Source organism: Equus przewalskii, chromosome 4 (assembly GCF_037783145.1).
Source record: "Equus przewalskii isolate Varuska chromosome 4, EquPr2, whole genome shotgun sequence".
Taxonomy (NCBI): Eukaryota; Metazoa; Chordata; class Mammalia; order Perissodactyla; family Equidae; genus Equus; species Equus przewalskii.
The window spans coordinates 52,745,351-52,772,122 of NC_091834.1; the positions used below are offsets into that span (position 1 = coordinate 52,745,351).

Below are 26,772 nucleotides of genomic sequence, written 5' to 3' on the forward strand. Positions count from 1 at the left end.
GTAATTATGTTACAGATATTTTATTGAAAATGTTTTGTTTTTAACAAAGGTATATTTAGCTAAGTTACAAAGATAACTTAAAGGAGCTTGGCAGATAATTCAATTGTGATGTTCATCCTTTAGAAAAGGAATTTTAAATAAAGCAAGACAGTAAAATGTCCAAAGCAAACCAAATAGTGATACCACATTTGTGCATTATATTCTCAGTAACGTGAGAAGGAAAAGAAATTTATACACAGTACATAAATTTTAATGCTTAGCTCATTCTTAGCTTCATTTTTAAGGATAATTAGGCCAGATTTTAACTCATAAAATCTTTTAAAATGTATTGTTTGCTGACGCTGTGACCAACAATTCTGGATTAAACTATTCCCGGAGCCATCCCACTTCCCAGCAGCTCAACCTACTCCCCCTGCCTAACTCATCCAAAAAAACTCACAACTTTAAATTGTAATTCTTAATCCCCAAGTCAAAGTCTTAAAAAATAGTCAACTAGGAAACAAAATTCAAAACTCCTTGGATTAAGGTATGTGAAAACATGGTAAGAGCTGCTAGGAACAGAAGAAGTTTTTTTGTTTTTCATCCAGAGTAGGAAACCATTAAAGACTCCATGAAGAGTCAAAGACACCCTTTATTTTCTGTTCTATTTAAAAGCTTTACTGCACCTCCCATGAATGGAGCAACTGCCTTTAACATTTATTTAATGGCTCTTTACTTGCAGCAGAAATTAGAAGCATCTACCAAACAGAATGAACTGAAAGTTCATCTCAGATTTCGAATTCCCACTTCTTCCTTCTGCTCTTCAAACCTGTATCAAGAAGAAGCACCCAGGGTAAGAGCTGACTCTATGAACTAGAGTGGCTTAAGAGCAAACAACCTAAAGAAAATAAGATGAGTTCTCTACCTATCAAGCCACTAAGTGGCTCTGACCAATTCTTTTCTCCAAATGTACCTGCAATTTTGAGTAAACTCATGCCAATTGTTTTCTGATTCATAAAATAAATTAAATTCCTAATCTAGATCATCACTCCTCTGCTGGACATTTATCTGAAGACTGGGAATCTTTACATTCTGTTTTCAAAGGTACAAATATCATAAGTGTGGGTAACTTTATCACGGGGCCATTTAGGAAGGAAAAACCCAATAAAGGAGGTTCTACTGCATTCAGACTCCAAGACAAGTATAAGTTTGTATGAATTCCATCAGAGTATTTATCAGCATTATGTGCTGGAATCTAACAACTTGATTTTGAATTCCAACTCTAATATGGGAAAAACCCCAGAAGAGGAAGTAACTTAACCTCTTCCCATCTCTTTTACCTCATTCATAGGTAATACTTAGCCCACAATGTTGTAAGGATGAAACTCAATGTAATACGTGACAAGTAAGTGGCAAGCAATAGGATATATTGGAGTATATGAGGCAGCCATTTGGTGTAAACCTAATTCAGCCTGACCTTGTTTTTCCAAAAGGGGCTGACATGGCCATTGAGCATGCATTGTATATCTGCTTTAAGCATTTGCTATGTCCCAAAGACAAGAACAAATGGCCTTAAGATAAAGGTGCAACTTCCCCCACATTGGCATTTCCTTAAGGATAAGCATCTTTCCCTAGGCTAGGAACTGATTGCTGCACCCACCCTGTGACCACCTAGCTTGAGACAACAGACAGGCCACCTGCTGTGCCCACCAAGAAAACAGATGTTCAACATCCATGCCCATCTTCCTCTACCCCATACATGGGACACCTACCACAGCATGGCTTTTGCCAAGTGGTGCCATGTCTGCACCTGGGATCCACACCAGCGAACCCCAGGCCACTGAGAAGCAGAACGTGCAAACTTCACCGCTGCGCCACCAGGCCAGCCCCAGCATCTTGAACTCATATGCCAAGGAGCTGAAGGTGGGCAATTGCACACATAGGCTCAGTGACTCAACACTCTCAGGGTTGCACCTCTGTCAGTCTCTGGGCCTTCTGCTCGTGTTTGTGAACTCATGGTTACAAGATAGCTTCCCTAGTTCTGACTATCACATTAGGGTTCTCTAGCCAGCCGCACCCCCTAACCCAAGCTTTCATTAAGTGGAAATATGCCACATGCTTGGCTTCAGCAGAAGCTAGAAAAATTTGTATTTAGTTTTTGCAGCTTCTATAGTGAAAATGCCCAAGGAAGAAAGGGGTGGAAATGGGTATTAGGGAAAATAACCAACAGTATCTACCATATTTCCTTTGAAGAACTTTGAACAGTACCTTAGTAGTGTTATTTAATTCTCCTACAGCAATTTTTTTTTTTTTTTACTCTGTATAGTATACATTTATTTTTCTCCTGAGGCTGCTTACTTTATCAGCTCCCATAACCCTCCCTGACTCTGATCTCAGCAGTAAGTGACAGCATACGTTTTTTCACAAATGCCGATTATTCTGCCTTCTCTAAAACCTGGCACAGTCACCAAAACAACAGAGGAGGCACATCCCAGGATCACCCCAAGGAAGAAAAACACCCAAATATATCCAATTGTTTTACTAGAAGCAATTTCTTAAAATTTTAATTTTGTAACAACAATTATTAAATGGAGTAACTTACATACAGTGTTTCCTTTAAATAACTACTCTGTGGGGCCGGCCCGGTGGCGCTGCGGTTAAGTTCGCACGTTCCGCTTCTCGGCGGCCCGGGGTTCGCTGGTTCGGATCCCGGGTGCGGACATGGCACTGCTTGGCAGCCATGCTGTGGTAGGCGTCCCACGTGTAAACTAGAGGAAGATGGGCACAGATGTTAGCTCAGAGCCAGCCTTCCTCAGCAAAAAGAGGAGGACTGGCAGTAGTTAGCTGAGGGCTAATCTTCCTCCAAAAATAAATAAATAAATAAATAAACTACTCTGTAATTAGTTGAGTGTAGCAAGATGTCCTGCCTGAGGCTACAAAACCTGACTCTGTGCCTTGCATGTTGCTTCTGCTAGCTCACACAGGTTTACTTAATCTTTATTGCCATCTTTTGGAGGATTTGCTTTCATATGTAAATAGGTAATACTAGGCCAATACAGCTCCTCCCTTAAAGGGTTCTGGAACCATAGGCCCTTTTCAGTGTCTCAAATGAAAAAAATAGGTCAAATGTCATAACCACCGAGCACCTCAGCCTCAGCCATGGAGGCAGTCACCTCAGAGTGCATTTCAGAAATAACAAGACAGTCCTTAGCTCAGAAAAACAACCTCCCATTTACAAGCAGAGGCCTATTATTAACGTTCCATTCTGATGGCATAAGTCTTTGAACCATGTCAAAAAGCAGGTACCACTAGAAATACTGATCTTTTAAACTGATTATCAATCAACTCCACTTCAGTGTAAATGAGTTTGAAGTGGTGTCCTATTACGATACATAATGAATGGCGTGCAGTCGTGAAGAATACAGTACATGAGACATGTGAATATCATGTCTCTGAATGTTGCCCAGCAGAGCCCTGCTGCCCAATAAGTAGACATAAGAAGACCATAATTTGGAGCTGGAACTGCCTAGGGCAGGGAGAAACCAAGCTGTGAATCCAAAGAAAATGACTAATTTGGCAGCCAAGGGGGTATGGCCACCACAGTCTGTAAGCAGCTGACATCTGGGAATCTGACCTCAATTCATCGGCCATCCCATAAGATACGCTGAGCAGTCATGGACATCTGGTGATGGCAGTGGTCAAACTGAAGGCAGAGAGGCTGACAGCTAGCACTAGAGAAATCTGTCAGCAGAGAGTGGCATCCCAGGCACCCAGTTCGAGTTCCAGAGTAGATGCCAGTCTCCAGGTCCAGGCCCATGAAGAGTAGCACAAATCTTTACCCGTAGAGTCACTGAGGATTTGAAAGTTTATTATGACAGGAAACAGATGTCAGGACAGTGTACTTCAACCTTCTTGCCTCTTAGTGAACAAAGAAAATAGGTGCAGCCACTCACAGAGTTGGCCCTGGGCCACTTCTGCAACCCTCCATCTCCACATACCAGATGGGAAGCTCCAATCAAGAGAAGGGACCAAACCCTAGTTCTCTGAATGGGGCCCAAGGGCAGAGCCAGAGGGAAGAAAGTACAGTAGTCCCCCTTATGCATGGGAGATATGTTCCAGACCCCCAGTGGATGCCTGTGTAAAAACTGACAACACTGGGGCCATTTAAAAATGGAATTGAGCTGCCTTTCCAGAGAAACTGTCTTGCTGTCTTGAACACTGGACTGAGACAAACCTTTGGACTGGGCCAAAACAGCAATTATTTTACAAGCAATTGTTTGAGAAGTCAGCAGGAGAACAGACATCCTGATCACAAATACTGAGGATTGTAGACTTTCTGAAGATCAACAGTCAATCAATGTTTAGCCAAGACTAGCTCTCTGCCTCCAACTCCAATTAAACTTCTTTGTAATATAATCTTCCTTCTTTGCCTTTAAAAGCCCCTGAACTTTACTCCCTAGTGGGACGCCATTTGGGTTTCTACTTGAATCTGTGCTCCCCGAATTGCAATTCTTTGATCCCAAATAAACACTTTGCCTCTTAAACTGGCTTATGTTTTTGTAGGTTGACAACTGAAACAACAGATAGTACTGAACCCTATACATACTATGTTTTTTCCTATACATACATACCTATGATAAAAGTTTAATTTATAAATTAGGTACAATAAGAGATTAACAATAACTAATAATAAAATAGAACATTATAACAATATGCTGTAATAAAAGTTACTATAGATCATAGCAACCTCAGCATATGATTTTTTTCTTCCCTTATTAAGTCAAGAACTTTCACCTTCTCACTTAAAGGAAGCACTTTACAGCTTCTCTTTCGTATATCCGGATTGCCAGCATCACTACTCTCATGCTTTGGGGCCAGAAGTAAGTAAAATAAGGATGTCTTGAACACAAGCACTGGGACACCATGACAGTCGATCTGATAACCCAGTTACTAAGAGACTAATGGGCAGGTAGCACATAGAGCGAATATGCTGGACAAAGGGATGATTCATGTCCCAGGCAGGACGGAGCAGGACAACTGGAGGTTTCTTCATGCTACTCAGCATAGCGTGCAATTTAAAACTTACGAACTGTTTATTTCTGCAACTTTCCATTTAATAATTCGGGACCCTTTGATCCTAGGTAACAGAAACTGGAGGAAAGCAAAACTGTGGATAAGGGGGGACTACTGTAAATAGAACCTAAAGCTCAGATTCAGAGGGTTAAGGAGGACCTAAGGTTGTGGCTGAGCTCTGAATGCAAGGCAGATGGCTCTTGTTAAGCAAAGAGAAGCCTTAAAGAGGATACTTAGCTGGGGAGGAGGGGGAGTTGAAGGATAGGGAGCAACCAGGCTTGGGTATTTTTCTGAATACCAAGCTTGCGTAATAATTTTACCTAGGCCCAGCAGCTGCAGTGTCCTTTTATTTAAAGGACATAATCATATTGTTCTAACATTCATTTACGCAACAAATATTTATTGAACCTGTATCATATGACTAGCAGAATATTCATCACTACAGATACACCCTTGAACAAAACAACAGGATCCGGTCTTTAAACTATGAGCTTAGGTTTACTGAACAAGCCTGACATTAAATAACAAATCCAAATCTTTTCTCTCTAAGAGAGAACAAGCCAGATGGCCAACTACTTTAGGTTAGGAGACCAAGAATGACCTTTCTAAGGAAGGTATTTCAAAAAGATGCAACAGAAAAACATAAGAAATTCTTTTTAAATGTGTTTAAATACCAATTTAAGCTTTAATGTTATATATTATAACTGTACATATTGTTACCTACACAAAATTGGGGTTCTCTTGCCCGATGTGCATAAAGAGCCAATTATTGCAGCATCAGCTTTTGAGAAAAGAAATAAGCTTTAAGGCAAAGTTGACTTGCAAGGAGACAGGAGGCAACAGCTGTCAAATCTGTCCTGTCGATTCAGGATTTGGGGTGAAATTTAAGAAGTTAGGAATAAATGATTTGCAGATATTTTCTCCCAGTTGGTGGGTTGTCTTCCATTTTGTTCATGATTTCCTTTGCTTTGCAGAAGGTTTTTAGTCTGATGTAGTCCCATTTGTTAACTTTTTCTTTTGTTTCCCTTGCTGAGTAGACATGGTGTTCAAAAAGATGTTGCTAAGACCAATGTCAAAGAGTGTAGGGACTCTACTTTCTTCTAGGAGTTTTATGCTTTCAGGTTTTACATTCAAATGTGTGCGGTGCAAGATAATGGTCTACTTTCATTCTTTTGCATGTGGCTGTCCAGTTCGCCCAAAACCATTTATTGAAGAGACTTTCCTTTCTCCATTGTATGTTCTTGGCTCCTTTGTCAAAGATCAGCTGTCCACAAATGTGTGGTTTTATTTCTGGGCTTTCAATTCTGTTCCATTGATCTATGTGCCTGTTTTTTGTACCAGTACCATGCTGTTTTGATTACTATACCTTTGCAGTATATTTTGAAGTCAGGGATTGTGATGTCTCCAGCTTTGTTCTTTTCTTTCAGGATTGCTTTGGCTATTTGGGGTCTTTTCTTGTTCCATATACATTTTAGGATTCTTTGTTCTGTTTCTGTGAACAATGTCATCAGGATTCTGATTGGGATTTCATTGACTCTGTAGATTGATTTAGGTAGTATGGACATTTTAACTATGTTTATTCTTCCAACCTATGAGCATGGAATATTTTTCCATTTCTTTATGTCTTCTTCAATTTCTTTCAATAATGTCTTATAGTTTTCAGTGTACAAGTCTTTCACCTCTTTGGTTAAGTTTATTCCTAGATATTTTATTCTTTTTGTTCCAATTATAAATGGGATTATATTCTTGATTTCTCTTTCTGCTAGTTCATTGTTAGTGTAGAGGAATGCAACTGATTTTTTTAAATTGATTTAGTACCCTGCAACTTTGTTGTAGTTGTTGACTATTTCTAATGGTTTTCTGGTGAATTCTTTAGGGTTTTCTATACATAGAATCATGTCATCTGCAAATAACGAAAGTTTCATTTCTCCAAAATATATAAAGAACCATACAACTCAACAACAAAAGAAGAAAACAAACAACCCAATCAAAACATGGGCAGAGGACATGAGCAGACATTTTTCCAAGGAAGATATACAGATGGCCAACAGACACGTGAAATGATACTCAACATCACTAATTATTAAGGAAATGCAAATCAAAACTACAATGAGATATCACCTTACACCAGTCAGAATTGCTATAATTACCAAGACAAAAAACAGCAAATGTTGGAGAGGATGTGGAGAAAAGGGAACACTCATACACTGCTGGTGGGAATGCAAACTGGTACAGTCACTATGGAAAACAGTATGGAGATTTCTCAAAAAATTAAAAATAGAAATACCATAAGATCCAGCTATCCCACAACTGGTTATTTATCCAAAGAACTTGAAATCAATGATCCACAGAGACTTATACACCCCCATGTTCACTGCAGCATTATTCACAATAGCCAAGATATGGAAGCAACCCAAGTGCCCTTCTACAGATGAATGGATAAAGAAGATATGGTACATATATACAATGGAATACTACTCAGCCATTAATAAAAGACAAAATTGTCCCATTTGCAACAACATGGATGAAACTTGAGGGTATGATGCTAAGCAAAATAAGCCAGACAGAGAAACACAAATACTGAATGATTTCACTCTTATGTGGAAGATAACAAATACATGAATAAGAAAGAGAACAGATTAGATGTTACCAGAGGGGAAGGGGGTTGAGGGGTGGGCAAAAGGGATAAAAGGGCACATATGTATGGTGATGAATAAAAATTAGACTACTGGGGGTGAGCACGATGAACTGTATTCAAGAATTGATAAACAATAATGTACACCCAAAATTACACAATGTTATGACCCATTATAATTCCAATAAAATTACTTGGAAAAAAAAAAGAGGTCAGGAAGAATAGGCTGATATGCAGAAATGCTAGTGGAGCAAGTTTTGATTGGAGGGCTTTAAGCATTTATGGTAAGGTTTTAAATAGTCATGGTAAGGTTTTAAACATTTATGGTGAGGTGCGGAAGGGGTTTTAACACTGGACCTTCCTAGACAACAGACCTCTCGCTTCTGATAAGAGTCTGACTTTCAAGTTCCAGTCAGGTCCTGGTCCTTTGGTTCCATGGGGGGTAAATCTTTCATTCTGGGGTCATTTCAGGTCATGAACTTCTCCTCTATACATGCTCTGGTTATGTGACTTGCAAATCTTTGGCTTGCCCCTGAGTAACCTTCTGTTGATAAGACTAGGTAAGTCTGAACTGGTCCTAGAGGGCCTGTGGTTACAATATTATGTATGTATGTAATTATACATAATAATATATATAGATACATTACTATGGAGGGATTATTGTACAATGACTAATGACAAACAACTAAAATAAACTTTTTTTTAACTAATTTTACTATGAAATATACCACTGTAACACCGTTGCTGGATTCTTAGTGAACTTTCTTCTCATGTGACAGACAACTTAATCTTTCACAAAAATATTACAGATCCAGAAGATAGAGAAGGAAGAGAAGGTCTCAGATAGTCCTTACATATAGGTGTATATACTTCTAAAAAAGCAGCATTTAATCTTGGTTACTATTTATGCAATTTGAATATAATAGCAGAAATCTGGCCACAACTCAAATAGCCACCTATGCTCAAGAAAAGAGGTTTCCAAGTTGATAGTCGAATCTGAGCACTAGTGGATGCATCTAGCTCTGGGGAAAATATCAAAGTAATTTCAAGCATTTACAGAATAAGACAAACTCATTGGGATATAATGACAATCAAATTCAAAATGTGGCCAATTCCCAAAGAAGGGTGAAAAATCTGAACTTTGAAATGACTCAGTTGGAGGTTAATGGGCCCACAAATTTTGCTTTATGTACAAAAGTTTCTGAGCATCTAGAAGGGAGTATGAAGGGGTCCTCTGGGGTGCAGATTACACGTGTTCAATTTGTGAAAATTCACCATGTGTACACTTACGATTTGTACAAACTTTTCTATTTGTATATAATATGTGAATTAAAAGTGGTTTGTTTATGGTTTTTGTAGCTTAAGAGGGAAAAAAATCAAGTCCAGGAAAATATGCAGAGTTTTTATGGGGGAGACTAGAAAAAAATCTTAAAAGCTTAGAATAGCTTTTACAAAATTGGAAATTAGTCAGTAAGACATCTCTAAGCATGTAGAATGGAATATTCAGGAGGTGCACAAAAGCTAATGAAATCAGAGATCACTGTGTTAACCTAAAACAAAGTTTCACTTTGACAAATAAAAATGGCAAGCAATAGAATATATTGAAGTATATGAGGAAGCCAGTTGGTATAAACCTAATTCGGCCTGACTTTGTTTTTTCCAAAAGGACCTGACTGTGGCCCTTGAGCACGCATTGTATATCTGCTTTAAAACATTTACTATGGCAAGAGCAAATGGCCTTAAGATAAAGGTGCAACTTCCCCCCACATTGGCATTTCCTTAAGGATGAGCATCTTTCCTTAGGCTAGGAACTGATTGCTGCACTCACCTTTGACCATCCAGCTCACCTGTGACCACCCAGCTCGAGACATCAGGCCTGCCACCCTGCTGTATTCACTGAGACAGAAGACCTACCTGCTGTTTCCATCAATCGCTGTGCCGACAGAGCAGTCTCGCAACTACTGTAAAAGGGACATTCCAATCATATGTGAAACATCCTGTCTGGGGGTATATAACCAATCTGTGCACCCCACTTCTTTGGTGCCCTTTCTTCTTTCAGGAAGAAAGGCCCCAGGCCATGGTCCTCAGATTTCAGCTCAGAATAAACTCACCCAAATTTTCATTTATAGATTGGTTATGGATTATTTTTGTCAACAACTTTAACTATAGATTTTAAAAATCAGTGTCATCCTTTTTTTTCCCCTCAAGATTGGCACCTGAGCTAACAACTGTTGCCAATCTTCTTTTTTTCTGCTTTTTCTCCCCAAATCTCCCGAGTACATAGTTGTATATTTTAGTTGTGGGTCCTTGTAGTTGTGGCATGTGGGACACTGCCTCAGCGTGGCCTGACAAGCGGTGCCACATCTGCGCCCAGGATCTGAACTGGGCCGCAAAAGCAGAACACATGAACTTAACCACTGGGCCAAGGGCCGGCCCCACTGTCAGCCTTTAATCTGTATTCTAATCACAGCTTTATCTTCACATATGGTCTTCATTTACACACACCTGGAAAGTTTTATATTTGCTCTTTTGCAATTTCAATCACTGATGCCTAAGGCAAATGTTCATAAAACTATAAACACTGAGCTTGCCTCTTTGAGCTATCAAGTTAAAAATAAAAGCCATAGGATGCTTGCTCTATAAGAATAGAGGAAAATCTGAAGTTGCACTTCCTCAATATTTATGAAAGAAGTTAAGTTAAATTAAAAAGTATTTCTCTTTCTTGTTACATTTTGCTGTTCTTTTCTCTACTTTTTGTATTTTACAGATATTTGAGACATGAAACACATTCTACCAAGTGTTTATCCTAATTCTTTTGGACATTTCCCATTTACTAATGCATTTTTGAGATCTTAATGTATTTCAAATTTTGAATTTTCAAATTACAGGTAATTATATAAGAACAAGGCTCTCCTCCATTTTATTTCCCACCACCAATTCATATCATGGATTTTCATTAGATACATAAGACTGATGATGATTACTCCCTCTGAATGTATAAGAGCTATGAAACTGTTGGTAAGTTTAGGGTCAAGCTTATCTCCTAAGTGGAGATCTACCATCACTATCATTGAGGAGGATTTTAGGCTGGTTACTTTTAAAACTGCAGATGAGAAGCAGGCTCCGAGGACTGGAATTTGCTTACTCTTCGAGAGATATTTGCACTTGTGCAGGAAGGGGGGATGACCTTGTAGGGACCTGAAATTGGCCACCCCAGGATATGTCTCTTTGGCATCGGGATTGTTTGGGGCTGATTGCTTTTGATAAACTGGGACAGGGAGGGAGGCTCTGGGGAATGGAACTTGCCCTTGGTGGGACACATTTACATTTGTAAGGTAAATCTCTGTCTGTAAAAGGTGCCTCCCTCTCTGTACCAGGAAGAAGAGAGATGACCTTGTCCCTAGAAACTCTTAATGGGGAAGGCAAGAACTTAAGTTGGTTGCTGTCTGGCAATCTCATGTAACTGATTTAGGGTGGTGGCTTCTAACCTTTCTAACCTTTACTTAACCCGATTTGATTCTTGTCTAAAAGTCATGGGATCACCCAATGACCAGACCCCACCTGCACTGATACCACTTTAACTTTTTTTCATGTTCTTTCTTTTGTCTTGTAAAGAGATGACTCACATACCCATGCCTTATAAAATTAGCCCTAACCCTCAACTCGGCGCAGCAGCAGCGGCTCTGCCTGCCCATGGGTCCTGTCGCCATGCCAGCGGGGGCAGCAGAAGCGGCAGCAGCAGCAGCTCTGACTGCCCATGGGCCCTATCCCCAAGCTATTCCACACTATTCTCTAAATAAAAGAGCACTACTGCCAGATCTTGAGAGTCCAAGAAATCTTTCTTTCGACTCCTGGGCTCACCAACCCTGCATCATCATCACTCTTAAAGAACTTTTCAAACAATAACTAGGACATAAATTATACAGATTCACAATAGTCGTTTACTTGTGAACAAAAGATAAAAGGAAAGAAAAGAGTAGAATCTGTTTACTACAGAGAATTACAGTTTTCAACAACCATTATTTTCTTCATGAATGCAGCCTTAAATTCACTGGACAAAAAAAAATCCCTGAGCATTTGTTAATGTTGCAGTTTATCCCAAGAGTTGCTTCAGATCATATCATACAATCCTTCATTCACTTTGTTTGTGAAACCAGTTACTCATGGTCACTTAATTTCTTCCTAATTGGACCCTAACAGAGGCACTTACCAGGCCTATTGTTTGCAAAGGTTAAAATATCCCATGACCATGACCTCACTGCGAAAGTATGTCCTGGTCATAGGAACAAACTCAACAACATGACCAAAGACTCCTGGGGAGGGAGAGAGGAGACCTGAATTTTAATCTGATTTCTGCAACTAACTAACTAACTATCTAGAAAAACTCAACCAATTGTTCCATCTTGAGTCTCTGCCACAGATATTTTTTTAAATAATAGAGCAGTTGTCTATCGCAGCCATTCCTAAGATGTGTTCCAAAGTATAAGTTGCTTCATAAAAGTTTGCTCACTTCTGAGACCTATATTCCCCTCTTGGAGGTTCACGAGGAACATTAACACAGTAAAGGTTCTGAGAATTCCTGCAGCTCTGCTTAGCTTTGTTCAAGCCACACAGAACGTTTTACATGTGTTTGTAACCTAACACCCCTAAACATCTGTGGAGCCTGCATTGCAAAATGCTGCACTGGTGATTTTTCGGCTATGTTCTGCAGAATCCTCTTAGGGTTTGCCAGGAAACTGTAGTGAGGGAAGCAAGGAGGCCAAGAGGAAGCCATCAGCAGGTAGGACATTATGTCCCCCAGCCCCACTTCAATCTTTTTACTTTTCGGCCTCAAAATACAATATCACTTTGAATGAAGGAATCCATGACTTAAAAAAAACTTTCGTTTCTAAAATTCTGTGACTTAGAAATAATTTATGTTGAGTTTGTTATGGGATTGCCCAAGAAGGGTCTACAGTATTTCCAAGACAGTTTCTTGTGGTGGATTGAATTCGTGTTCATGTCATTCCCTCCTCGCTCTTGCTACACTTTCCTGGAGGCAGAGTTCTCTTCCCTGCCCCATTGATTTGGGGCTGGGCCATGTGACCTGCTTTGGTCAATAGGATATGAAAGTCTAGTGCATTTTTGTGGTTTACTTATGTCCCCCTTGAGCTCTTCTCACCATGAGAAGAGCATGCCCCAGATAATGGTTGCTCATCAGCCTAGGCACAGGAATTAGAAGACACGTGAAGCTCAGCTGATACCAACAAAGCTACAGCCAACTCACAGCCCTCATGTAACATGAGCAAGAAAGGCATGTTTATTGTTGCAAGCCTCTGAAATTTTAAGATTGTTTGTTGACACAGCAAAAGCTGATTGTTACAATTGCAAATCAAACATGTAATATTACCCATGAATAACTCTGAACTAGATAATAAGCTTTAAAATAGGAAATGCTGAATTCACTAATAGTTTTGCAATTAATTTGTATAATTTTAACAAAGTGCGATAATGTTATACTTCCTTTCTCTACACCCAAATCCCATTCTCCACCCTTCAAGGGTAAATACTTTACCCTCCATGATTTACAGGATAATCAATGGGTAACAACAACGAGAATAAAACTCACTGTATACACTTTTCCACCAGGGGAATCAAAGGATTTTCCCTTTGCTCATAAAGCCAAATACTGCTTTGGGGTTGGGCTTTAATAAGAAAAATTCTAATAGGCGTTATCCATGCCTATAATTGTTTTCAGATACCTTAGTCAGGTCAAAATTAAAACTCAGCTATCTTTAATCAAGCTGTAAATCAAACAAGAGCCGTCCCAAACAACACACAGGAAAAGCAGTCCACACACAAAAAGCTATATTCACTTCCATCCTAAATATTGAAACCACATCTACCAGAAACAGGTATAGGGAATAAGTAAGCTTTCACTTTATTCAACTTCTTTTAATTTAGAGGACAGTTATATGAAAACAGTGTCCCATAGTATATGAATGACTATGGAATTACCCCACTCAATAGAGAATACAGTTGGAAAAACACCTCCGAGAAAAATTCTCCTAGTTAGGTATCAACCCGTAGTCATGTATAAGCAAATGAATAATGAAAGGCTTCTAGAAGTAATCTATCCCTACTAAGTTAAACGTGCACAGAACGGCCATACAATCAAAAGGAGAATTGTATAAGAACAATAAGAGGCAAACCAGCAGCAAGATTCAAAATTCCCAAGAAGTGAAGGCTAATAATATGTGTAAAGCTTAGAGTTCATGATTATTTTGAAAAGGAATGAGAAAGGGATTTGTCATCTACAGAGGGAGAGAAATTTCTCTCTTATTTAAACAATTAAAAATAATGCTAACTATTATTTATTCAGGACCAAGTATGTGACTGCAAAGAGTTGAATGAAATAATGTAAGTAGGGTACAGCAATCCGGTACAGTACATGATATGCCCATTTTACAGATGAACAGATAAAAACACCAAGTTTAAGTAATATGTTCTCGCAACTATTAAAAGTGGATTTTTTAAAATAAGATAAGTAAAATCAATTAACAGAAAGATTAACTAAGAAAAAAAGAGAGAAGACTCAAATAAAATCAGAAATGAAAGAGAGCACATTATACCTAATGCCACAGAAATAAAAAAGATCATAAGGAACTATTATGAACAATTATACAGATTGGACAACCTAAAAGAAACAGATGAATTCCTAGAAACATACAACCTACCAAGACTGAATCATGGAGAAACAGAAAATATGAACAGACCTCTAACGAGTAAAGATAATGAGTCAGTAATCAAAAACTTCCTAATAAAGAAAAGCTGAGGCCCTGATGGCTTCCACAGGTGGATACTGCCAAACATTTAAAGGGAAATTAAGCCCAATCCTTCTTAAACTCTTCCAAAAAATAGAAAAGGGAACACTTCCAAACCCCTTTGATAAGGTCAGCATCACCCTGATAGCAAAGCCAGAAAACATGCTACAAGAAAGGAAAACTGCAAATTAATATTTCTGATGAATATTGAGGCAAAAAATCCTCAACAAAATACTAGAAACCAAATTCAACAGCACAGTACAAGGATTATACATCATGACCAAGTGTGATTTATTTCTGCAATGCAAGGATGGTTTAACATATAAAAATCAATCAATGAAATACACCACATTAAAAAAATGAAGGACAAAAACCATGTGATCTCAATTGATGAAGAAAAAGTATTTGATAAAGTTCAACAAACAATCATGATAAAAAGACTCAACAAACTAGGACTAGAAGGAAACAGCCTCAACATGACAAAGGCCATATATGATAAATTCTGCAGATCTATTGTACAACAACGTGAAGACACTTAGCACTACTGAACTGTACACTTAAAACTGGTAAATATGGTAAAATTTCTATTATGTGTTTTTTACCACAATTTTTAAAAAGTGAAGAGAGAATTCAAATCCAATTTTTTTCACAGATGTTTTCCTACAACATACACTTAGAGGTGTATGAAACGAACAGCAAGCAGTCCAGGTGGAATGAAAGAAGTGATCAGATGAACAAATGTCCACAGTTATGTGTGTTAAATGAGAGTAACATGAGAGGAAACCAGAATTGTTACATAACAAAATATACATGGGAACCTGTGGCTCAAATGCAAGGATATGTACCTTTATAAGAGATTTAAATGACTCAATGCTTTTTCTTCAAAGATTTAGTACTTACTCCATTATCACTGTATTAGTTTGCTAAGACTGCCGTAACAAAATACCACAGACTGGTATTGTAGAGGCTAAAGTCCATGATCAAGATGTCAGCAGGTTTGGTTTCTCCTGAGGTCTCTCTCTGGAGCTTGTAGATGGCCTTTTCTCTGTGCACATGCATCTCTGTATGTGCTAATCTCCTCTTCTTATAAGGGCACCAGTCAGATTAGATAGAGCCCAACCTAATGGCCTCATTTCACCATAATTACCTCTGTAAAAGCCCTATCTCCAAATACAGTTATATTCTGAGGTAATGAGGGTTAGGACTTCAACACATGAATGTAGAGGGACTACAATTCAGTCCATAACAATCATACGTAGACTTTAATTTCCTCATTGTATATGTGGTTTTTACTGAAGAAAAACAGAAGAGCTATGGATACATAGTTGAAGTCATATGGTATCAACCAGAGAAAATAAGAGAATATAATTCTTTTATGTTTTCAACATCACCAGCCTCTTATGCTTCAAACCATATTTTTGCAGGCGTTCACTATAGGCAATTTCACAAATTATACATTTCTACAGATCCAGCCTTTTTTGCTTGTTTGTTTAGTTGGTTAATTGATTGACTGTTCTACATTTTACTGGGTAGTAGGAAAAAACATCAAAAAGCAGGCTGTCAGGGCCAAGTGAAAGTTTAGAAGAACATCTCTATAATTCTGCAAGAGATTTCACAACATCCTTTGGGAAGTCTGAAAGCAAAACTTTCCTCAAAAAGTTTTAATATTCCGGCCTCCAAACTTACTCTGGACTGGGGAGTCCCTAAGTATTTTTAAAAGAAAGTAAAAAGAAATCTACAAATATTTCCAATTTTTTTTTAATATTCTAAACGAAAATGGGATGTACACTTTTCCCCTGGGAACCAGATATGTCTTCTTTTCTTCCAGGTTCATTTTACAGTCATTTCTGTAATATAGTCAACAGCCATTAATTTTCTCTTCTGACTTTTTACCTGATTTAAATTTTTAAGAAAAATATATTCTTGCACACTGACTAATATTCTCACTTGTCATTGATGTCAGTAAATATTTATTAAAACCAGCTGGGTAAGCTGCATGAACTAAATACACACATATATTCTTGACAAAAAATACAGCTCAAGAGCTATCTTTAATTCAAGGGCCTAATTGGTGTTTTTAAGTACACATTGGTGTGCATTTATTTGTTGGTTTAGTTTCTCTTAATGGAAGCTCTTAACGGAAGTATTGAAGAAAATAACCCAATTTACAGCTTTCTATACTTTACAAAGAGCTATGTACCAATAATATGAGATCTGTCACATCTTTAAATCTGTTAAATAGTAAAACATAGGATAATTTAGAACAGTTTCTAAAGGCATGAGAAAATGAGATTGTTCAAATGTAAATAATATTTGAGGGACCAGCCCGCCATACTAATAAGAACATCATTGTTTAGATAGATTTAATGTTTCCAACTATTGTATTTTCAAAAGCACAACCAAATTCATGAACTTTACACACCAAATACTGTTTATAAGGCCCAAGTTTTTCCTTCCTTGATTTTATCTTACAAATATTGGTCTATATTAAATGTTCTCTAAAAATGTATACATTCCTACTTGTAGGTCAAAGTGCTGCCATTAAATATTTCATTTAATTTCCCTACTACACCAATAACATTCTGAAATATAGTTTACTACATTAAAAAAAAAAGTCACTCTAGTCAATGGGAATATCAGCTAGAGAACTGAGTATCAATAATAGTCATACAATATTCAGCTGAGGGGATCAGAATGCTAAATTTCAAATAGATTGACGTAACATCAAATTTTCCTCAACCAACCTGGAGATACTGGCACGCAATACTTTTCTATTTCCCTGAAAAGTCCAGAAAATAAATAAAGCATTGTCATGTTAGGAATTTAAAATGATATATCAAGGAAATACTGATGATGACCCATATGTTGCTCTTTTTTTTAAACTTTCCTGAGGATACATAAGAACAAATACTTTATGACTCTCAGATTAGACTGGACCCTGTGTCCAGTAAAGTAGCATAAAATAGGAAGGAGGGTGAGTTGGAGATAGATTGCATTTGAGTGTCAACTTCCACTAAACATTTGGAACATGGATGCCATCTTGACTGCTGAGGTCTTCCTAGCAAGTATGAGAACACTAATACCAGGAAATATTCCTGCCAGACAATCTAGAAACATGAGAAGAGAAGCCCAGGACAGTCATTAGAATAAGCCCTCATTCTCTACATAAGCCTTATATGAGGCAAACATTTTCATCTCCTAAACACTTCTCTGCCACCCAATGCACTTCTTGGACTATCTTTTCTTTCTTTCTTTCTTTGTTTTTTTTTTTTAAGAGAATGTAAGGTTTTTTTTCTTTTTTTGGTGAGAAAGATTGGCCCTGAGCTAATATCTGTTGCCAATCTTCCTCTTTCCTCTTTTTTTTCCTCCCCAAAGCCCCAGTGCATAGTTGTATATCCTAGTTGTAAGTCATTCTAGTTCTTCTATATGGGATGACATCCCAGCATGGCTTGACGAATGGTGAGTAGGTCTGTGCCAGGGTGCAAACTGGCGAACCCCAGACTGCTGAAGCGGAGTGCACAAACTTAACCACTGGGCCACAGGGACGGCCCCCATGACTATCTTTTCTCATCATCAATTTTATGGCCTTATGAGATGTAAATTAATTTTAGCATCAGTTTAAGAGAAACACTGAGAAGAAACTGTACAGCTACATATAGTGCATATGAGGGTTAAATAAAAATACTTTCAGATGGTTTTTGCCATGGCTTTCTTTCTTGAGTGAGGAGTTGACTGCATCTTATAACTGATTTCTGGGCTTCCATTTCCCCATTAAAACATTACCAAGTCATCAATGATTCTGCCTTGGTCAGAAAGCCTCTCCTGCTGACACTCCTATCTAATCTTATAATGAAAAACTGATATGTTTATGTATAAGAGCTGGTGATCTGACTGCATTTGATGGTTGGCAGGAATCAGAAAGGAAACACACTGGCCAACCATCACATTACTAAGAAAGCAGGCTCCTTTTGCACGATTTATTCCTAATTCTTTGGGAGTTAGAGAACAAAATGTGATAACAAGGAGGACTGCTTCTGAGCCCAGTTCTGTTCCACTGGCCTCTCTCCCGGCTCTCCTGTTACCTCAGCAATCACTTTTATGTAGATGCCTCTAGTCCAACTCCTGGCCTGACCTCCAGACCAACATTTCAGCCTAATGGCTGACACTTCCACCTACATGTTCAGTTAACATGTCTGGCTCCAAAATGTGCTCAAAATGGAATCTTTCATTTCTGCCTTCCATCTACCTCCCTTTCCTCTTCCTTGATAAATCTCCTTTCTCACTTTTCTACTTCCTATTTGCCACCACTATCTGTCACCCATATTTCAAGTCATGTGTGGGTCCTTCTTCCATTGCCTCCTACCTAGATTTGACATCAGCCTATCTTTTCCAAACTAAGCTCCTATTTTTGTGTCTACTATTGTCAAAGGCTCCAGTCTCTCCTTGAAGCAACTGGTCCTATCTTCTGCTTTAAGACACATCTACCTACAGCACAGCTGTCACAGGCTTCACCAGCCAATATGGTGCTTTTGTACAAATCAAAAAATCATCCCATCTTCAGGACACTTGACTTCAACCTGTCAGGAAAATTGTCATAATGTAATAAAACCCATGATGGGTAAAACATGGTCATAATAAATATAGAAACATACAGAGTTACCAGGAGAATGGCACCCTCTAAGATTTGCAGTGTGCAACCTGCACACAACACTGGACAGCCCTGTGACACCACCATCCCTCAATTCCACAGATTAAGGACCCTTCATCACCTGTGAAAATAAATGCACATGCGTCAGCCTATACAGGACTCATCATGGGTGGCTTCAGCCTGCATTTCCAGCATTATCTCCTGTTTCTTACCTCCTCACATACCTTTGCTCCACTCTAGCTGGCACACTTTCTCAGAACTGACTCACACTTGCCTATCGACTTGCCTTTAATCATTTCTCTGCCTGGTCCGCTCTCTCTCCTTTTGTTCGCCTGTAAATATGCCATGCATTTTTCAAATGTCATTTCTCCCACAAAGCCACATCTTTTCCCCACCTCAAACAGGAAGTGAGCCTTCCCTCCTTTGAACCCCACTGAACTTTGTTTATACCCCAGTTATGACAGGTGTAATCTACTGCCTTTTACTAGACTTATTGGCTCATTGCACTGATTCTGTACAAGATAGTAAACTATTGCAGTAGGGATTGTGTCTCATTTTATGTGTTCCTCAGGTCCAAATCCAGGGTTTTATGCAGAGTAATTTTTTTTTAATTTGCTTATTTAAACTAAATCAGTAGGTCTCACTCCCAATAAAGGTGTATCACATTTTTCTGGTTAAAAGCTTTCCTTATTCCTTATGAACCTTATCAATAATTTCTTTTTTATTTTCTATTTAATTGCCCCCAAAATTAGAATTGATAATTATGTTTCTGGTCTTCATATCTGCATTATATTCCATTTGCTTTATTTCTCCAATAGCTGGATAACATTCCATTGCTTTTAGATACATAACCCATAAGACACACATTCACAATTTCATTTTGCTCAGCCAAGCAGAGTTAAGTATGATTTCTCCTTGTTTTGTCTTATAAACTGTCTATCCCTGGCTGTATTGGTCTTCATTCCCCAACCTCTTCAGTGTAAATAAATAACAAAAGTCCAGACAGAGTAGGAGATGTTTTCTTATTTAAAGAAGAGCAGATACAGCTCATAAATAATTACAGGACAGGAAGATCTTTAGGCTTCCATCTCCAAGGACTACTATGCCACTGTGGGTTTTTTAAAGAGATCAAGATCTCAACTGAGTTGAGCACTATTAATTCATGTTATCACTTTGATGTTAAAACCATGCTAAGTGCTAATAAGAAGTCATTATCATATTTGATTCAATTTGGATAACATTAATACATGGCAAATACATGACTTTTAAAGATTACCTATGTTTCTCAGGTCCAGAGAATCCTACCTATGTGTCAAAAACTGGGTCCTACAGTGATGTATTGGTTAAGTTCATGCACTCTGCTTCAGTGGCCTGGGGTTCCTGGGTGTGGACCTATACACCGCTCATCAAGCCATGCTGTGGCAGTGTCCCACATACAAAACAGAGAAATATTGGCACAGATGTTAGCTCAGGGCAAATCTTCCTCATCAAAAAACAAAAAAGCCCCCAAAAAACAAAGTAAAAAAAATGGGCCCTGGATGTCAATTAAAGATGGTAATGACCAATGACCCAAAGATACAAATGCAAATGACACTGACAATATTTATGTTTTAAAATCATTTTAAAGCCCCTGCTATATCATACTTCCTCCACTGACTGAGCCTAACAACCAAATTCAATAGGCCTCTGAGAGGAGAGCAAAGAAAAGGTCCACTTTCCCTAATAAACTCATTTTCTACTTTTTTTTAATCAAACTGAGAATACATTTTCCCTTTTTGTTTTGACTCCCAGGAAGATCAGAGTCACCCATGATTGAACTCTTACTTTCTAGGCCTCAAAATGCATATGAACCCTGATGTTAAGAAACTCACAGGGTAGTAATTTTCAGTCACAGGAATTTGAAGGTCACCTAGTCTACCAGTCCCACTCAGATCTCAAACTGCCCTACAGCTCCGCTAACATATGGCCATCTGATTTCCACTTTAACGTGTCTAGTATTAGGAAGCTCACTGTTTCACAAAGAAGTCCTTTTACATAGGATTAATTTAACTTCAGAAAATGTTTCCTTGTGATGCCCTGAAATCTTTTTTTCTCTGACTTCTCATTGATTCCTACTTCTACCCTCTAGAGCTACAAATGATTAACAGAAAAAAACCAAAAACTTCCTTTCACATCATGTTCCCCTTTGGACATGTAATTAAAACTGCCTTGGCCTTCCTTAGTTTCAACCCTAGCTCTGCTACCTGCCAGCTTTAAATGTCTTTAAAGACAGTAAAGACCATGGGAAAGTTACCCAATATCTTTAAGCCTCATTGTTTTCCTCTATAACATGGAGATGATAATAGGATCCATCTCACAGGGTTATCTTAAAGATTTAGTGAGAAAAACACTTAGAGAGGTGCTTAGCACATTCTCAGTACACCTTCTGACTATTATAAAGATGTTCTTTCTCTCAAGTATCCTCTCTGAGTATCTTATATAAAAAGCCCTCTTTCTCTCAGTCTATCACCATCCCTCCAGTTTTGTTTTTGTTCAAAGTGCTCTTTCATGATGCCTTTTCCACTTCCCTGGCAAAAAAGACAAAATGGCACTGATGTTGCTCTTGCCCCACACTGTTCTAGTGATCCCTGATAACACACTCAAGTCCCACTTGTCCCTTTGTTGAGGTCTACCTTCACTGCCGGCTGGAGCTCAACACGGTGTTAAAGAAAGCCATCATGCTGATCGGCGTTGCTCACTCTCCTCTTGAAATCTCCACACCAGGCTCTTCATTTCAGCCTTTACTTCCCACACAGAACTGCAAAACCTAGACTGTCACAGACACTCTTTCTCCTCCAGCTTCCTCCAGCCCCAATAGAAAAAGAAATAAACTCACATTCTCCAAGTTCCTTTTTTTCAGTGCCCTTGTCTAATCAGGACAGCTAATCTGACAAAGCAATTGTCCTGTTGAGCTAATGGGAACTAATGCTGTAATTTTTACCCTCCTAAGTAACCAAAAAATGTTAATTTTAGACCAACTTTAGAACCTTGACACATGCTTAGAATGACTTTGTCTTTGATAACACTTGATTGTTCCCTGTAGGTATCTTAACAACTATGCTTACAAGTTTTTCTTCGTTATTTAAATTTGCCTTTAATTTAGTGTTTTGTGTGTGTGTGTACAAGAGAGTGTGTGTATGCAGGACATCGCAGACCTCCACATCTGTCAATAAAAAGTGGCAACGTCCTTATAATGGCAATGATAGCAATCTCAGGCACTGGAGGATGCTGGTATGAGAGACTTCTCAATGAGAAATCTTGTGACATATCTTAAATAAAGGTACCTCCCCCAAAAAGCTCACACCATCTGCAGCTGAGTCCAATCCTAAATACAAATTTATTCATGATCCCATGCTATGAACATATTTTATTTTACATAAAGAGACATTTCACAAATGCCGCTGCTGCTTTTTGAGAGTGAATGTTCACTGTCAACAGATTATTATCTAAACATTAAGACATTAACCTAAAAAGAGAGATGGAGATGGAGGTCAAATGGCCTAGGGCTAGATGTAGCAAGCCTCTCTTTACACAATATTTTCCTAATGCTTTCTTAATGCCAGACTTCAAAATGAATCATTTAAGAAACTGAAAAGACACTTATAATCAAATAGATTTTTAGACAAAGTCAACAAAAGCGCAACTTTCCTGCATATTTCATGTATTCCCAAAACAGGAAATGACTGAAATTCCTCTAAACATTAGACTATTCTCTGAACAGCATCCTCTCAACTTTCTTCATTTAGAAGTTGTCCATGCTAAACATGTGATCATTCTTCAAAACAAATTTACAGTAACATGTTAAAATTGATTTTGCTCACATCAGTGGCTAGTTTTTCTGAGAAACACCTTCTACTGGCTGTTCTACTTTCAGAGATGTGTCATATTTCAGGAAGCCTTCTTACAGAAATTTAAATACAAATAAAATAAGAAAACAAATCAGTGACTCAAAGGGTTGTTTCAGCTATTAAACGAGATACTTTGGGTCTTCTGTGCCACTCACCATAAGGCAACCATCTTGATCAACTCAAGTTGATTAAGAAGTTGATAAAGACTAAGGCATCAATAAACTTCATCTTTTGTTTTCACAAACATGCAACATTCTCATTTATAAAACAAGAAGGAACATGATTATTACTCTACGTAAAAACACAGACATGTCATGAACAGAAGACATTAAAGAGATCTCTTTGTGGAAACTGGGTGTGTGGTGGGTGGGAGGCATGAGGAATAAGAATATTTAACTGGCATCAACCAGTTAACCAGTTAACTGGGCATGTAATCTGATGTCAGAAGAGATGTTTCTTAAAGTAATGAAAGCAGGAAACTCTTAAGACCCAAAGGATCTCATGTTCTTAAATACTTTAATTTTTAAGGAGATTAAACCACTTTTTGAATCAATATTCTACACATCCTAAAAGTGCCATTGTTCTTAAGAATTTAACAGTTTCCTAACATTAGTATTATATCACTCTCTAGAAGCCTCTCTCAACCTCAAGATTCCCTTCCTTTTCCCCTTTGGGACCCATATCTTGGGACTTTGCACAGTTATACTCCATCCTTGTGGGCAGTCCCAAGCTGCTGAGACTTTATCTCTGACAAGGGTTCACACACTGGCAGTGACTTATTCTTCAGCTCATCTTTTTTTATCCCTGACAAGTGATGTTTTAGAAAACTTCGTGGATGAGGAATCATCAGCCTTGAGTGTCATATCAACTATGCCATTTATTAGCTGTTAGAATTTGGGCAAATCACTGAACCTCATACAACTTCAGCTTTTCTGAATGTTTAATGAGAATACTACTTTGCTCATTTACTCATTCAAGAAGGATTTATTGAGAGTCTACTAAGGCCAGACATGGTCTTCAAGGCTGGAGATACTTCTTGAAACTAGACCCTGTCTCTGCCCTTGAGAGGTTTATGGTTCAGAAGAGGAGACAGACATTTGAATTGGCAAGTAGAATATAGGGTGATAAGCATCAAGTAAGGGGGAGACCCCAAAGACCTTCCTGAAGCATTACTGACAAAAAAATCCCTCCTACTTAAACTTGTAGCAAAACAGATATAAATATGAGTCAGCAAACATAGTGTCAAAATGTACACAAGACCAAAAAGTGAATTGGAAATAGTTTGTTTACAACTGCTAGAAGGGTGTCATGTAAATATATGGCTGCATTTCAGAGTATCACTAAAAATATATGTAAAATTTGGTGGGTATGTTTATTTTCAGAAATAGAGTCCCTTAGCTTTTATCAGATTCTCAAAAAGTTGACTGGCTCTAAAATCTTATGAATCAATGCTTTCTAAGGCAGACGCATTTTGGAGGAGTAGTTATAAGTGAAATGTTTGGGTTCAAGTATAGATGATAGACAGATAACAGACAGACATATATATGTGTGTGTATACATATATATATATATTTATCATCTTCTGCCACTAATTTATATGCTCCACAAATTACTGATTCTGTACTCTCCACAATAAGACTCTTTAAATATGTTAAATATCTACACTCTATGAAGTTGTTGAAACTTTTCTGAGATTTGCAAGTAAACTAATATCTAGCTCCTTCTTATATAAACAAACAAACAAACAAGAACTTAGCATATATAGTCTCTATTTCAACCAGGAAGACAAGTAAAGTATTATAAATTAAAGTGGCTACATGTGGACTTGTCCACCAAACTTTTCTCTTAAAAGAATATATGCAAAGAAAAGGTAGATTCATTTTGTTCTACAGCTGATTTGACCTGTTCTCAAGCCATACGCTGCTAGATAACAAGAGAGAAAAACATTAACTTTTCCAAGCAAAAGTATTAAATACCTTCTAGCCTAAAAGAATATACAAGTTATACACACACACTCACATGCACACACATGCATACATAGGATTCATGAGGACTCCCTCACATCCTCATTCCCTCTGAATCCCTTGCATGCCAGTGTAGGCTGTGAGGAACTAGGAGCCTCTCCCTCAAGTTCATATATCTGGAAAACTTCCTCTGCTAATGCTGCATTTTGGCTCTGAATCAGGATGTGTAACAGGGCAAATGTGTAGGGTGTCCTAAGTGCCCTCCCTGGGAAAGCAGGCCACCAGCCTAGACATCTTCCCAGGTTCCCCCATATTCATCTGGATGTTACCATGCACCCCACCTCCCCAGGTCCACTGCCACAATATTCCCCAAGAAGGGAAAAAGCAAACACACTGCTCCATTTCAAATCACTTATTGAAAAAAAATCTTATATTATCTAAATTAAATTCTAAATATGAAAATCGCATAACCCAAACATGGCCCAACTACATGACTTTGGATAAGTCAGAACCTCACTGAAAAAATAACATCACAAGTTTAGGTCTTCTTGTTCCAAATTCATCATTCTTTCCACACAGTGCTTCATATCCTCTTAATTCTGTCTTTGATACTCATGAATCAGACTACAATCCATATTTAAATAACAATGGAGTTGAATGTTAGTCACAGAGCGTTTTCCATGTAACAGACATACACATGATAAATTATCCATACCACAGTCAAAGTGATAATTTTCAAAATACCTTTATTCATGTAGCAAACATTTCTATAGCATTTAAAATTTGTCAGGAACCATTCAAAGCACTTTACAAATATTAATTACTCGATCTTCATTCTAATCTCATGTAGCAGGTACCATGATCATCCCATTTTACAGATAAGAAAACAGAGGCACAGAGAAAAAAAATAACTTGCCCAAAGTCACCCAGCTGACAGGTCAAGAAGCCAAGACTCAATTGAGGCAGTCTAGCTCCATAGTCCATTCACTCAAATATTGTCACTCCCCTGCCTGAAAACATCCATTATCTTCCCATTTCATGCAGAATGAAAGTCAAATAATGAATTACTAGGTCCTACATATCACTGGTCTATCTTAGAGGAACCAAGCAGTCTCCCATCTCAGGATCTTTGAGCTGTCCCTCCATCTGGAGCACTCTTCTTCCATATACACATTCAGCTTGCTCTCTTACCTGCCCTGTTTCACACCCAGGCACTGCTCATCTTCCCCACTCCGCTTTATTTCTCTCCAGAGCACTTATTACCTCTACACATTTATTTATTTATAGATGCATTGATTTACTTGCTTTTGTCTATTTTCACTCACTTAAATCTGCACCCCCACCATTGCAAGTTCCATGGGGGAAGGGCTCTGTCTTTTGTTTGCTGCTGTATTTCTAGAACAGTGGCTAGCATGTAGCAGACACTCATTTACCATCTGTTGGACAACTAAACAATGAGAATGAATGTGTAGAAGATGCACACATGAAAAAAAAAGAAGTACGAAATATTGATCCTACTCTTTCTAGGCTGCCACTTTGACCCCAGTGCTATTAGACCTAACATTTGACTCTACTGCTTGGTTTTTCCTTCAACAGGACCCAGAGTACAAAGTGATTCAAAGTATACAGAAAATTATACTTGCAACACAGGAAGCCAATCCTGGACATAGAATAATACTAAAATATTTGTAAAGAATTATTACAGTTTTCTCATGATTTAGCTAAAATTCACATGTAACATTTTAACTAATTTATAATAAATATTACCAGTAAAAATAACCAA

General features: G+C 38.1%; 2 protein-coding genes across 4 annotated transcripts in view; one reads left to right on the plus strand and one right to left on the minus strand.

Moving 5' to 3' along the window:
* The window catches only part of LOC139082823 (uncharacterized), a 54,733-nt gene extending 44,920 nt beyond the window's left edge, over positions 1 to 9,813 (plus strand). The window contains exons 4-5 of the mRNA XM_070615886.1: positions 722 to 832; positions 6,929 to 9,813. Of these exons, the coding sequence (XP_070471987.1) occupies positions 722 to 832; positions 6,929 to 6,994 (177 nt within the window). The 3' untranslated portion in view covers positions 6,995 to 9,813. The remainder of the gene's footprint in view (positions 1 to 721; positions 833 to 6,928) is intronic.
* LOC139082822 (uncharacterized) overlaps positions 1 to 26,772 on the minus strand; it is a 45,204-nt gene that overhangs the window by 11,773 nt on the left and 6,659 nt on the right. The window contains exon 3 of one of the 3 annotated variants that reach the window (XR_011539086.1): positions 2,586 to 2,747. The exons of 1 other annotated variant lie outside the window; for it this stretch is intronic. The gene's annotated coding sequence lies outside the window, so the exon portion shown is untranslated. Of the gene's footprint in view, positions 1 to 2,581; positions 2,748 to 26,772 lie in introns of all 3 variants that reach the window. One more of the 3 variants, XR_011539085.1, reaches the window with a different exon arrangement.